General features: G+C 45.4%; 1 protein-coding gene across 3 annotated transcripts in view; it reads right to left on the bottom strand.

Moving 5' to 3' along the window:
• GEN1 (GEN1 Holliday junction 5' flap endonuclease) overlaps positions 1-14,246 on the bottom strand; it is a 91,836-nt gene that overhangs the window by 40,134 nt on the left and 37,456 nt on the right. For all 3 annotated transcript variants that reach the window (XM_056564248.1, XM_056564249.1, XM_056564250.1), the window contains 3 exons: positions 10,996-11,146; positions 10,458-10,494; positions 10,300-10,380 (listed from right to left, as the gene is read on the bottom strand). In XM_056564248.1, the coding sequence (XP_056420223.1) occupies positions 10,300-10,380; positions 10,458-10,494; positions 10,996-11,146 (269 nt within the window). The remainder of the gene's footprint in view (positions 1-10,299; positions 10,381-10,457; positions 10,495-10,995; positions 11,147-14,246) is intronic.

Raw genomic sequence — 14,246 nt, 5'->3', positions numbered from 1 at the left:
TCCAATAGTTATTAGCTTCTGAAGTTGAGTTGCTGTTTTCTGTCTAACTGCTTTCTGATGATTCAGGTCCCGGGAGCTGTGCAGTTCCTATGGGGATATTCTCCCATCATGCACAGCTCCCGGGACGTGACATCCTCATTGAGCAAATAGAAAACTTCAGAAGCTAATAACTATTGGAAGGATTAAGATTTTTTAATAGAAGTAATTTACTAATCTAAAAGTAAACAAGAAACAACAGTGGCACCGATACCTTAGGCCTCCTAAGACCACGAGATGGAGACGGCGTCCCGCTAGTCTGGAAATCCACCCTGGCAACGGAGGTGCTAGGACAATAAAGACCGTAGTCACCAAATAGTAGTAAATGAAGAAAAAAGGTGTCCTGCACTCACTGCTTCAGTCCAGGTAATCCTGCTCCCATCTCGGGTCACGACTCGAACACGGAGGGCATGGGTAGTGGAGCGCTCAGAGGCGACTGCCGGCGGTTTCACGCGCTCAGAGGCGTGAAACCGCCGGCAGTCGCCTCTGAGCGCTCCACTACCCATGCCCTCCGTGTTCGAGTCGTGACCCGAGATGGGAGCAGGATTACCTGGACTGAAGCAGTGAGTGCAGGACACCTTTTTTCTTCATTTACTACTAATTTACTAATCTGTTTAACTTTCCGGAGCCACTTGAGATATTATATATATATATATATATATATATATATATATATATATATATATAAAGTTTTGGCCTGGAATACCCCTTTAAAGCTGATCCATACCATTGCATATGGCAGTGCCCGCAAGTACAGGCTTCAAATCTGTTGCACAGGATAAGCTCTTCTGCTGGTTCCCTGCCGCACTATGAGGCACTTTTTCATATAATAGTGAAGGAATCTGAGAGCAATTATTCCTATGCTGATTTGCCACCAGTTGCACACGCTGTCATTATTCTTGCTAAATGACATCTATTACGTGGCTCTCAGCTACACCTCCTACCATATCACATTTACTTGAAGCCCCGAAACACCTATTCTCCTTAGACAGGAGCGAAGAACTTCATCATGAAGAAAAGATGGCAAAAAAGTATTTTTTTTACAAATTGGCAGAAGTTTCTTAATACCTATTATGACACTTCAGAGCTCATATCTATAGTCCGTCCCTTTGCATGTACACAAGGATATGCTATGGCAGCTCTGGCGGTTCTTTAAAAATTCTGTAGCTTTCTGGCCTGTTGTTTCTGTTAGCTTATACTGAATATAGTAGTCCCTCAAGTTACAATATTAATTGGTTCCAGGACGACCATTGTATGTTGAAACCATTGTATGTTGAGACTAGAGATGAGCGAACTTACAGTAAATTTGATTCGTCAGGAACTTCTCAGCTCGGCGGTTGCTGACTTTTCCTGCATAAATTAGTTCAGCTTTCCGGTGCTCCGGTGGGCTAGAAAAGGTGGATACAGTCCTAGGAAAGAGTCTCCTAGGACTGTATCCACCTTTTCCAGCCCACGGGAGCACCTGAAAGCTGAACTCATTTATGCAGGAAAAGCCATCAACTGCCGAGCCGTGAAGTTCGTGACGAATCGATGGTCTCTAGTTGAGACCAAACCATAACTCTATGGAAACCTGGTAATTGGTTCTGAAGCCACCAAAATATCATCCAAAAATAGGAAAAAGTGAGAATTAAAGAAAAATAAGTAGATAACTAATATACACAAAGCAAATCCTTATATATAAAAGTAAGAAAGATCTGCTGGGAGCTGTAATCACTGTCTATGTCAGTGTTTCCCAGCCAGGGTGCCTCCAGCTGTTGCAATACTACAACTCCCAGCGTGCCCGGACAGCCTTCGGCTGTCCGGGCACGCTGGGAGTTGTAGTTTTGCAACAGCTGCAGGCACCCTCTTTGGGAACACTGATCTATGTAGACAGAAGCCTCTTCAGGGTCCTGTACAGAACACGCAATGTCCTAAAAATAAAAGTAAAATAGAGCCGCCCTCACCTGATGTCCAAAAGGAGCAGCTAACCCTGGTACAGGTAAAGAGTACAGAACATGTAATACCTCCCTGTACTGTAGGGGGCGCTACCAAACACCAGTCAGTGCATACACTTTAGGACTACAGGGGTTTTACCAGTGAATGTCCATTCTGATTGGTCGGTTCTTCCAGCCATTGCCCCGTTTCGCAGATTCCATAGCATTGTATGTTGAGTCTGGTTTCAAGTTACAATTGTCCAGAAAAGACCATTGTATGTTGAAACTATTGTATGTTGAGGCCATTGTAAGTTAAGGGATCACTGTACCTACAATTACTCCAATGACACTAACGTGATGACCTTTGAGGAGCACTGGACGTTGGCTGCTTGTCTGATTGTCCCCGCTGTTTGTCCGTGGAGTCTGTTTCCCCCTTTCTGTTTATGTAGGATTTATGTAGTGACATACTGGCCCTTTGGGCTCACATTGTTTGAATTAGGTTAGACTAGTTTATATCTAACTGTTATATGCTGGACAGCTACCTTCATACGTGATCCAGTTTAGAGAAATCGGTCTAAAAGATTGAGATTATTTGTCACAAGATGCCATTGTTGTCGTCCATGAACTATTTATGGCCAACTGATGACGAACGTATTTCAGATTTATATCAGTCTTGTTCCATTGCTGATGTTAGATTTACAGTGGTCCCTCAAGTTACAATGTTAATTGGTTCTGGGATGACGATTGTATGTTGAAACCATTGTATGTTGAGACCAGAACTCTATGGAAACCTGGTAATTGGTTCCAAAGGCACCAAAAAATTTCATCCAAAAATAGGAAAAAGTGATGATTAAAAGAAAAATAAGTAGATAACTAATACAGATAAAGCAAATCCTTACATATAAAAGTAAGAAGGATCTGCTGGGAGCTGTAATTACTGTCTATGTCAGTGTTTTCCAAGCAGGGAGACTCCAGCTGTTGTAAAACTACAACTCCCAGCATGCCCGGACAGCCAAAGGCTGTCCGGGCATGCTGGGAGTTGTAGTTTAGCAAAAGCTGGGGGCGCCCTGCTTGTGAAACACTGGTCTATGTGGAGGACAGGAGCTTCTTCGGGGTCCTGTACAGTGCACGCAGTGTTCTAAAAAAGTAACATAGAGTCGCCCTCACCTGGTGTCCCGAGGAGCAGCTAACCCTGGTACAGGTAAAGTGTACAGAACATGTAATACCTCCCCTGTACTGTAGGGGGCGATACCAGACATCAGTCAGCGCATACACTTCAGTAATACAGGTGTTTTACAAGTGAATGCCCATTCTGATTGGTCGATTCTTCCAGCCATTGACACGTTTCACAGATTCCATAGCATTGTATGTTGAGTCTGGTTTCAAGTTACAATGGTCCAGAAAGTTGAGGGATCACTGTACTGTAAATGTCCATTATTGGTCAGTTCTTCCGGCCATTGACACATTTCACAAATCTGGACTGTCTGTACATTGTATGTTGAGTCTGGTTTCAAGTTACAATGGTCCAGAAAAGACCATTGTATGTTGAAACTATTGTATGTTGAGGCCATTGTAAGTTAAGGGATCATTGTACTTGTCTATTTAGAAGATTTCTCCTGTATATGCTGTCACGCTTGTATTTCAGTTTGTTAAAAAAAGAATAGATAGCTAGTCTACAATAGTCATTCCCAATGAAGGAAACCGCTACACAGTTTCCGAAATGCGTTGAAGGCATTTTGGACCATCTCAGCCACCTTAGTGACATCACTACCTAGCAACATCCAGCGATCTGGAAGTTGGACGCAGCCTGGTAGAAACGCCGTCGGCCGGGGCGCTGCTTCAATCTCGTACTAAGTGAACCAGAAGACTCCCGGAACATCTCACTCAAACACTACAGCGAGACCGCCGCAGGATTATGAACAAGTAAGACACCGGGTGGTCATTCCACGCAAACTGAACTGCGCGACCATAGAAGCTCTAGGTACTTCGCTCTCAAAGTTTTTTACCATCACTAATAACTAATAGACAGGTGTTTCGCCCCATAGGATCACATCCAGCAAGAAATTATATTACAATACCAGCAGTGATACTCTGCACTCTATCAGATTCACCTCTCTCATAACTGTATATAAGGTATATAACTACAGCTGATGTATATAGACTATTCTATCTAGTTCACTTATTGTATATTATATATACTTTCTCCTATAGTCAGTGTTTGATTACTGCGTCATCTACAGCATCATTTGAGGATCGTCACTCCACTACAGGGATGCTCAAATCAGTACACAAACATACTTAGTAAAGTCCCTATTAGCGCACACTATTTAAGAGTAATTGCAGATTTGTAAATTACTTCTATTTTTAAAAAAAAATCTTAATTCTTCCAGTACTTATCAGCTGTTGTATTCTCGACAGGAAGTTATTTTCTTTTTGAATTTCTTTACTGTCTGACCACAGTGCTCTCTGCCTGTCCCCATAGCAAACCTCTCCTTCTCTGGACAGTTCCTGACATGGACAGAGGTGTCAGCAGAGAGCACTGTGGTCAGGCAGAAAGGAAATTCAAAAAGAAAAGAACTTCCTGTGGAGCAGCTAATAAATACTGGAAGGATTAAGATTTTTAAATAGAAGTAATTTACAAATCTGTTTAACTTTCTGGCACCAGTTGATTTAAAACAATTGTTTTTCAGCAGAGTACCCCTTTAACCCCCCCACCAAAAAAATAAATAAATAAATAAAATAAAAAATAAAAAAAAAGACAATCCCCTTCCCCCCCAAACAAAAATTAAACCTTGAAATTTTGGTTCTCACTTAACCTATAAAACAAACATTTTATAAACAGTGTGAACAAAGCCTCTGGCTCTCTTCCGATATGACTTTTACAAATATTTGCGAAAGTGTTAGTATAAAGCTGTGTTTCCCAACCTGCTTAGCTCCAGCTGCTGCAAAACTACAACTGCCAGCATGCCCTGACATTCAAAGGCTGTCCAGACATGCAACAGCTGAAGGCACACTGGTTGGGAAACATTGGTATGAAGCCCCGCTTGTCCTCAGTGCACAGAGCCCCGCTTGTCCTCAGTGCACAGAGCCCCGCTTGTCCTCAGTGCACAGAGCCCCGCTTGTCCTCAGTGCACAGAGCCCCGCTTGTCCTCAGTGCACAGAGCCCCGCTTGTCCTCAGTGCACAGAGCCCCGCTTGTCCTCAGTGCACAGAGCCCCGCTTGTCCTCAGTGCACAGAGCCCCGCTTGTCCTCAGTGCACAGAGCCCCGCTTGTCCTCAGTGCACAGAGCCCCGCTTGTCCTCAGTGCACAGAGCCCCGCTTGTCCTCAGTGCACAGAGCACCGCTTGTCCTCAGTGCACAGAGCCCCGCTTGTCCTCAGTGCACAGAGCCCCGCTTGTCCTCACTGCACAGAGCCCCGCTTGTCCTCACTGCACAGAGCCCCGCTTGTCCTCACTGCACAGAGCCCCGCTTGTCCTCACTGCACAGAGCCCCGCTTGTCCTCACTGCACAGAGCCCCGCTTGTCCTCAGTGCACAGAGCCCTGCTTGTCCAACTATACTTCCTGTATTTTGTCTCTGCACAGAGACACAGACAAGATGCAGGGACAGCATTTTTTCACCCAAAAATACACATTTTTTAACCAATGTATATTACAAATATACATATTAAATGAAAAAAGGTTTGCAAAATGTTTGCCCATTTAAAAGATCTCCACTACCCCAAAGGTATTGTTTTCAGGATGAAAAGCATACATAATTAATGACAGATTGGATTTGCTGGCCCTCTGTGTATTTCCAGGCTCATTTACTTTATGAACACCTTCTTGAGATGTACGCTGTGAAATTCACAGGCTATAAAGTTCCTTAAGATGAGGGGAGGGAATAAATTACCGACTGAGGTTATGCCATGAAAAAAGGAAGAACAGACATGGAATGAATCAGAAGGTCTCCATTGTAAGAACCAGGGAACTGAACAATAATAGCGGCTAAAATTCTCACTTCACTACAAACAGGCACAGCTGTATACTGCAGTCAGTACCTGGAGACACACAGCTGTATACTGCAGTCAGTACCTGGAGACACACAGCTGTATACTGCAGTCAGTACCTGGAGACACACAGCTATATACTGCAGTCAGTACCTGGAGACACACAGCTGTATACTGCAGTCAGTACCTGGAGACACAGCTGTATACCGCAGTCAGTACCTGGAGACACACAGCTGTATACCGCAGCCAGTACCTGGAGACACAGCTGTATACCGCAGCCAGTACCTGAATACACAGCTGTATACCGCAGTCAGTACCTGGAGACACACAGCTGTATACTGAAGTCAGTACCTGGAGACACACAGCTGTATACTGCAGTCAGTACCTGAATACACAGCTGTATACCGCAGTCAGTACCTGGAGACGCACAGCTGTATACTGCAGTCAGTACCTGAATACACAGCTGTATACCGCAGTCAGTACCTGGAGACACACAGCTGTATACTGCAGCCAGTACCTGAATACACAGCTGTATACCGCAGTCAGTACCTGAAGACGCACAGCTGTATACTGCAGTCAGTACCTGGAGACGCACAGCTGTATACCGCAGTCAGTACCTGGAGACACACAGCTGTATACCGCAGCCAGTACCTGGAGACACACAGCTGTATACCGCAGTCAGTACCTGGAGACGCACAGCTGTATACTGCAGTCAGTACCTGGAGACACACAGCTGTATACCGCAGTCAGTACCTGGAGACACACAGCTGTATACCGCAGCCAGTACCTGAATACCCAGCTGTATACCACAGTCAGTACCTGGAGACACACAGCTGTATACTGCAGCCAGTACCTGAATACACAGCTGTATACTGCAGTCAGTACCTGGAGACACACAGCTGTATACCGCAGCCAGTACCTGGAGACACACAGCTGTATACCGCAGCCAGTACCTGGAGACACACAGCTGTATACTGCAGCCAGTACCTGGAGACACAGCTGTATACCGCAGTCAGTACCTGAAGACGCACAGCTGTATACTGCAGTCAGTACCTGGAGACGCACAGCTGTATACCGCAGTCAGTACCTGGAGACACACAGCTGTATACCGCAGCCAGTACCTGGAGACACACAGCTGTATACCGCAGTCAGTACCTGGAGACGCACAGCTGTATACTGCAGTCAGTACCTGGAGACACACAGCTGTATACTGCAGTCAGTACCTGAATATACACAGCTGTATACTGAAGTCAGTACCTGAATACACAGCTGTATACCGCAGTCAGTACCTGGAGACACACAGCTGTATACCGCAGCCAGTACCTGAATACCCAGCTGTATACCACAGTCAGTACCTGGAGATACACAGCTGTATACTGCAGTCAGTACCTGAATACACAGCTGTATACTGCAGTCAGTACCTGCAGATGCACAGCTGTATACTGCAGCCAGTACCTGCAGATGCACAGCTGTATACTGCAGCCAGTACCTGAATACACAGCTGTATACTGCAGCCGGTACCCGAATACACAGCTGTATACTGCAGCCAGTACCTGGAGATGCACAGCTGTATACTGCAGCCAGTACCTGAATACACAGCTGTATACTGCAGCCGGTACCCGAATACACAGCTGTATACCGCAGTCAGTACCTGGAGATGCACAGCTGTATACTGCAGTCAGTACCTGAATACACAACTGTATACTGCAGTCAGTAACTGAAGACGCACAGCTGTATACCGCAGGCAGTACCTGAATACACAGCTATATACTGCAGTCAATACCTGAATACACAGCTATATACTGCAGCCAGTACCTGAATACAAAGCTATATACTGCAGCCAGTACCTAAATACAAAGCTATATACTGCAACCAGTACCTACAGACACACAGCTGTATACTGCAGCCAATACCTGAGTACACGGCTATATACTGCAGTAAATACCCGAATACACAGCTATATACTGCAGCCAAAACCTGAGTACACGGCTATATACTGCAGTAAATACCCGAATACACAGCTATATACTGCAGCCAATATCTGAGTACACGGCTATATACTGCAGTTAATACCCGAATACACAGCTATATACTGCAGCCAATATCTGAGTACACGGCTATATACTGCAGTAAATACCCGAATACACAGCTATATACTGCAGCCAATATCTGAGTACATGGCTATATACTGCAGTAAATACCCGAATACACAGCTATATACTGCAGCCAGTGCCTGAATACACAGCTATATACTGCAGTCAGTACTTGAATACACAGCTGTATACTGCAGCCAGTACCTGGAGACACACAGCTATATACTGCAGCCAGTGCCTGAATACACAGCTATATACTGCAGTCAGTACTTGAATACACAGCTGTATACTGCAGCCAGTACCTGGAGACACACAGCTGTATACTGCAGCTGTTACCTAAGAGCGCAAGAAAACAGAGATCAGCGCGCGCTTTACATGGGTGGCTCTGCTGTTGCCTGCTACTGCCCCTATACAGCTATATATGTACAATCAGTACTAGGCTGTTCCCTAAGTTCTCTCTAAATAGGTTTACGCAATTCTCTATGTCTGAGCTCTACTACTGCCAGCACAGTTACTGTGTACAGACAGCAGTTTAAGTATTTTTTATTTTATTTTTTTCAACACAATAGATAAAATACATAGAAAATATAAGCGATTTTAAGCATTTTTTGCTAATTTAACCCCTTGCCGCAGAACTAGGGGTATACTCGTTGCTGCAGCATGGGAGGGTTATGAAGCGAGTTCAGGAGCTGAGCTCGCATCATACCCTCATGGTCCCGGCTGCTATCAGCAGCCAGGACCCGTGACTAATGCCAGACATCGCCGTTTCGGCAGATGTCCGGCATTAACTCTTTAGACGCGGCAATCAAATGTAAAAGCATTCAGGCAGCTCAATCGGGCTGATCGGGACATCGTGATGAAATCGCGGTGTACGGATCAGCTAGGACACAGCAGGAGGGTGACTTACCTGCCTACTGCGCGTCCAAACGGCTATTGATTGCTGCAAGCCTGAAATCCAGGCTTGAGCAATCAACCGCAGATAACACTGACCAATGCAAAGCTATAGCTTTGCAGTGATCTGTGTAAAAGATCAGTGTGTGCAGTGTAATAGGTCCCTATGGGAGCTAAAACACTGCAAAAAAAAAAAAAGTGACTAAAGATCATTTAACCCCTTCCCTAATAAAAGTTTAAATCACCCCCCTTTTCCCATAAAAAATAAATAAACGGTGTAAATAAAAATAACCATTGGTATCGCCGCATGCGTAAATGTCCGAATTATAAAAATGCATGATCAATAGCGTATGCGCTAAAAAATTCTAAAGTCCAAAATAGCGTATTTTTGGTCACTTTTTCTAAAATTAAAAAATGAATAAAAAGCAATCAAAAAGGTCTGATCATAACAAAAATGGTACCGATAAAAAAGTAATAAAAACAATACAAAAGTTATAGGGGTCAGAAGATGACAATTTTAAACTTATAAATTTTCCTGCATGTAGTTATGATTTTTTTCCGAAGTACGACAAAATCAAACCTATATAAGTAGGATATCATTTTAATCGTATGGACCTACGGAATAAAGATAAGGTGTCATTTTTAATGAAAAATTTACTGTGTAGAAACAGAAGCCCCAAAAAGTTACAAAATTGCGTTTTTTCTTCCATTTTGTCGCACAATGACTTTTTTCCCCACTTTGCCATAGATTTTTGGGTAAAATGACTGATGCCATTACAAAGTAGAATTGTTGGCGCCAAAAAATAAGCCCTCATATGGATTTTTATGTGCAAAATTTAAAGTGTTATGATTTTTAAAAGGTAGAGGAAAAAACGAAAGTGCAAAAAACGGAAAAACGCTATGTCCAAAACGGTATTCCAGGAAAAAAACTTTTTTTTATATATATCAACTGGCTCCAAAAACTTAAACAGATTCGTAAATTACTTCTATTAAAAAACCTTAAACCTTTCAGTACTTAGGAGCTTCTAAAGTTAAGGTTGTTATTTTCTGATATTGTCTAAGTCCTCTCTGATGACACGTGTCTCGGGAAACGCCCAGTTTAGAAGAGGTTTGCTATGGGGATTTGCTTCTGAACTGGGCGTTTCCCGAGACAAGTGTCATCAGTGAGCACTTAGACAGAAAAGAACAACCTTAACTTCAGAAGCTCATAAGTACTGAAAGGATTAATATTTTTGAATAGAAGTAATTTACAAATCTGTTTAACTTTCTGGAGCCAGTTGATATATAAAAAAAAGTTTTTTCCTGGTTAACCCCTTTAAGGGGTTAAAAAAGAGAAAACCAGTAATACAGACAAGAAGAATCCCCAAAGAGGGTCAGTACCTGGAAGCACATTAGACTGGGCCTCGTCCATTTGATCACTTTTACTAATTTATCCTTATTTACAAGAAATTCCTGAATAACCTGGAAGAATCAAGAAGAGAATGTCAGGGCCACATCGCCAGCCTAAAATTCTACAGGGAAAAATGAAGCCACTTCACCTCAGGGTACGGGAACCCTTCACGTTTCTTGGCCTTCCTGTAGGAAGAAACAGTTCACAAGGATCAGTGGTCACTCAGAACCAAGTCCCATGGGGATTGTAGGTCTTGAAAGGATCGATCCGCCTGATTCACCTTACCAGAGTAATGCATCTTCTCTTCGGCTCCTTTTAAAGGGGTACTCCACTACCCTGGCATTCGGAAAATTTTGTTCAGAAGGCTGGCTGCGGGGGTCGAGATGTCACACCACACCCCCTCAATGCCAGTCTATGGGAGGGGGCATGGCAGCCGCCACGCCCCCTCCCATAGACTTGCATTGAGGGGGTGTGGCGTGACATCACGAGGGGCATGGCAGTGCAGTCACGACCCCCACAGTCTACGCTCGGAACAAAATGTTCCGAACGCCAGGGCAGTGGAGTACCCCTTTAAAGGTTCACTTTTAAAGACAACAGAGGGTTCAATGCACCCAATGTGTCCTATGCCATGGTGTATTGGTGGATCAGCGGATCGGTTCTCTCATCTCCAGTAATAACTTACGTACATCTTAAGGATATAGTCCACAGAACCATTCTTCTTTTCTTGTTCGGCCTTATGCCAGTCACACGGGCAGGAGTAATCGTAGTCGTGAGGCTCACAGTATTTCTCGCTCCCACACAACACGCAGCCTTTCCGCTCGTGCTCTTTAGTAGAACCTGAAAGGGAATGAAGGTAACATATCAAAACATACTGGGGGACATTTATCAAAACCTGTGCAAAGGAAAAGTTGCCCATAGCAACCAATCAGATTGCTTCTTTCATTTTGCAGAGGCCTTGTTAAAAATGAAAGAAGCGAGCCGATTGGTTGCTATGGGCAACTGAGCAAATTTTCCTCTGGACAGGTTTTGATAAATCTCCCCCACTGCGTTGTGAGGACCTGAATTTCACAGCATTAGTGTAAAAAAAAAAAAAAAAGAAAGTTACCAAAAAGTGAGTTTCTTATTAAATCACTAATAAATATTTTTGATACAGTAATGCTAGCTGATCTAGCAATACTCCTTACCCGTGAGGAGACTGGTTTTTATGCAGCCAGAGGAGAATCATTTCTGACACACTCTCCACCCACCTCTTAGTGCCATGTGTTGTGGCACTATATTGTTATTATATTATAAATGTACATTGTGGGCACAGCTGTGCCCATATCCTCCACAGAGGGTGTGAAGTGTATATCACAGATGACAACACAATAGACTGGGCCTCAATTATAACTGACTGTGGCATTTAAGGGGTTCTGTTCTATTTAATATATTCATTAATGACCTTGTAGAGGCGTTGAATAGTAAAGTAGCAATCTTTGCAGATGATACTAAACTCTGTAAAGCGGTAAACACAATAGAGGACAGTGCACTGTTAGAAATGGATCTGGATAGGTTGGAGGTTTGGGCTGGGAAGTGGCAGATGAGGTTCAACACTGATAAATGTAAGGTAATGCACATGGGGAGGAAAAATCTGGGACAGGGTTATATATTAAATGGGAGAACACTTGGGACGACTGATGTGGAAAAGGACTTGGGAGTCTTAGATAACAGTAAATTTAGCTGTAGTGACCAATGTCGGGCAGCTGCTGCCAAGGCAAATAAAATCATGGGGTGCATCAATAGGGGCATAGATGCCCACGACAAGGAAATCATTCTACCACTGTACAAATCACTACTCAGACCACACATAGAATACTGTGTACAGTACTGGGCACCAGTGTACAAGAAAGATATAGTGGAGCTGGAGAGGGTTCAAAGACGAGCAACCAGGGTAATATGGGGAATGGGAGAACTACAGTACCCAGAATTGGGGTTATTTAGTTTAGAAAAAAGAAGGCTTAGGGGAGGCTTAATGACAATGTACCGTATATACTCGAGTATAAGCCGAGTTTTTCAGCACGATTTTTCGTGCTGAAAACACCCCCCTCGGCTTATACTCGAGTGAACTCCCCCACCCGCAGTGGTCTTCAACCTGCGGACTTCCAGAGGTTTCAAAACTACAACTCCCAGCAAGCCAGGGCAGCCATCGGCTGTCCGGGCTTGCTGGGAGTTGTAGTTTTGAAACCTCCGGAGGTCCGCAGGTTGAAGACCACTGCGGCCTTCAACATCATCCAGCCCCCTCTCACCCCCTTTAGTTCTGAGAACTCACCTCCGCTCGGCGCTGGTCCGGTCCTGCAGGGCTGTGCGGTAAGGAGGTGGTCCGGTGAGGAGGTGGTCCGGGCTGCTATCTTCACCGGGGAGGCCTCTTCTAAGCGCTTCGGGCCCGGCCTCAGAATAGTCACGTTGCCTTGACAACGACGCAGATACGTCGTTGTCAAGGCAACGGCTCTATTCCGGGCCGGAAGCGCGGAGAAGAGGCGCCCCCGGTGAAGATAGCAGCCCGGACCACCTCCTCACCGGACCACCTCCTTACCGGACAGCCCTGCAGGACCGGACCAGCGCCGAGCGGAGGTGAGTACTCAGAACTAAAGGGGGTGAGAGGGGGCTGGATGATGTTGAAGGCCGCAGTGGTCTTCAACCTGCGGACCTCCGGAGGTTTCAAAACTACAACTCCCAGCAAGCCCGGACAGCCGATGGCTGCCCGGGCTTGCTGGGAGTTGTAGTTTTGAAACCTCTGGAGGTCCGCATGTTGAAGGCCGCAGTGGTCTTCAACCTGCGGACCTCCGGAGGTTTCAAAACTACAACTCCCAGCAAGCCCGGACAGCCGATGGCTGCCCGGGCTTGCTGGGAGTTGTAGTTTTGAAACCTCTGGAGGTCCGCATGTTGAAGGCCGCAGTGGTCTTCAACCTGCGGACCTCCGGAGGTTCCAAAACTACAACTCCCAGCAAGCCCGGACAGCCGATGGCTGCCCGGGCTTGCTGGGAGTTGTAGTTTTGAAACCTCTGGAGGTCCGCATGTTGAAGGCCGCAGTGGTCTTCAACCTGCGGACCTCCGGAGGTTTCAAAACTACAACTCCCAGCAAGCCCGGACAGCCGATGGCTGCCCGGGCTTGCTGGGAGTTGTAGTTTTGAAACCTCTGGAGGTCCGCAGGTTGAAGACCACTGAGGGCGAATGATGAGAAGAGGATGATGAAGGGGGGGGGGGGTGTGGGGATGATGAAGGGGGGTGGGGATGATGAAGGGGGGGGTGTGGGATGATTACAAGGGGATGATGAAGGGGGGATGTGTGGGATGATAAGGGGATGTGTGGGATGATGACAAGGGGATGATGAAGGGGGGATGTGTGGGATGATGACAAGGGGATGATGAAGGGGGGATGTGTGGGATGATAAGGGGATGTGTGGGATGATGACAAGGGGATGATGAAGGGGGGATGTGTGGGATGATAAGGGGATGTGTGGGATGATGACAAGGGGATGATGAAGGGGGGATGTGTGGGATGATGACAAGGGGATGATGAAGGGGGGATGTGTGGGATGATAAGGGGATGTGTGGGATGATGACAAGGGGATGATGAAGGGGGGATGTGTGGGATGATAAGGGGATGTGTGGGATGATGACAAGGGGATGATGAAGGGGGGATGTGTGGGATGATGACAAGGGGATGATGAGGATGTTAATGACGGGTCTGGATGATGACAGGGGGGGATGAGGTATTTCCCACCCTAGGCTTATACTCGAGTCAATAACTTTTCCTGGGATTTTGGGTTGAAATTAGGGGTCTCGGCTTATACTCGGGTCGGCTTATACTCGAGTATATACGGTATAAAGATATCAGGGACAGTACAGAGATCTCTCCCATGATTTATTTATACCAAGGACTGTATCTATAACAAGGG

Source organism: Hyla sarda, chromosome 3, assembly GCF_029499605.1.
Source record: "Hyla sarda isolate aHylSar1 chromosome 3, aHylSar1.hap1, whole genome shotgun sequence".
NCBI classification, from domain to species: domain Eukaryota; kingdom Metazoa; phylum Chordata; class Amphibia; order Anura; family Hylidae; genus Hyla; species Hyla sarda.
The sequence above is the reverse complement of the archived record's forward strand: the minus strand, read 5'-3'. Positions and strand labels throughout refer to the sequence as shown.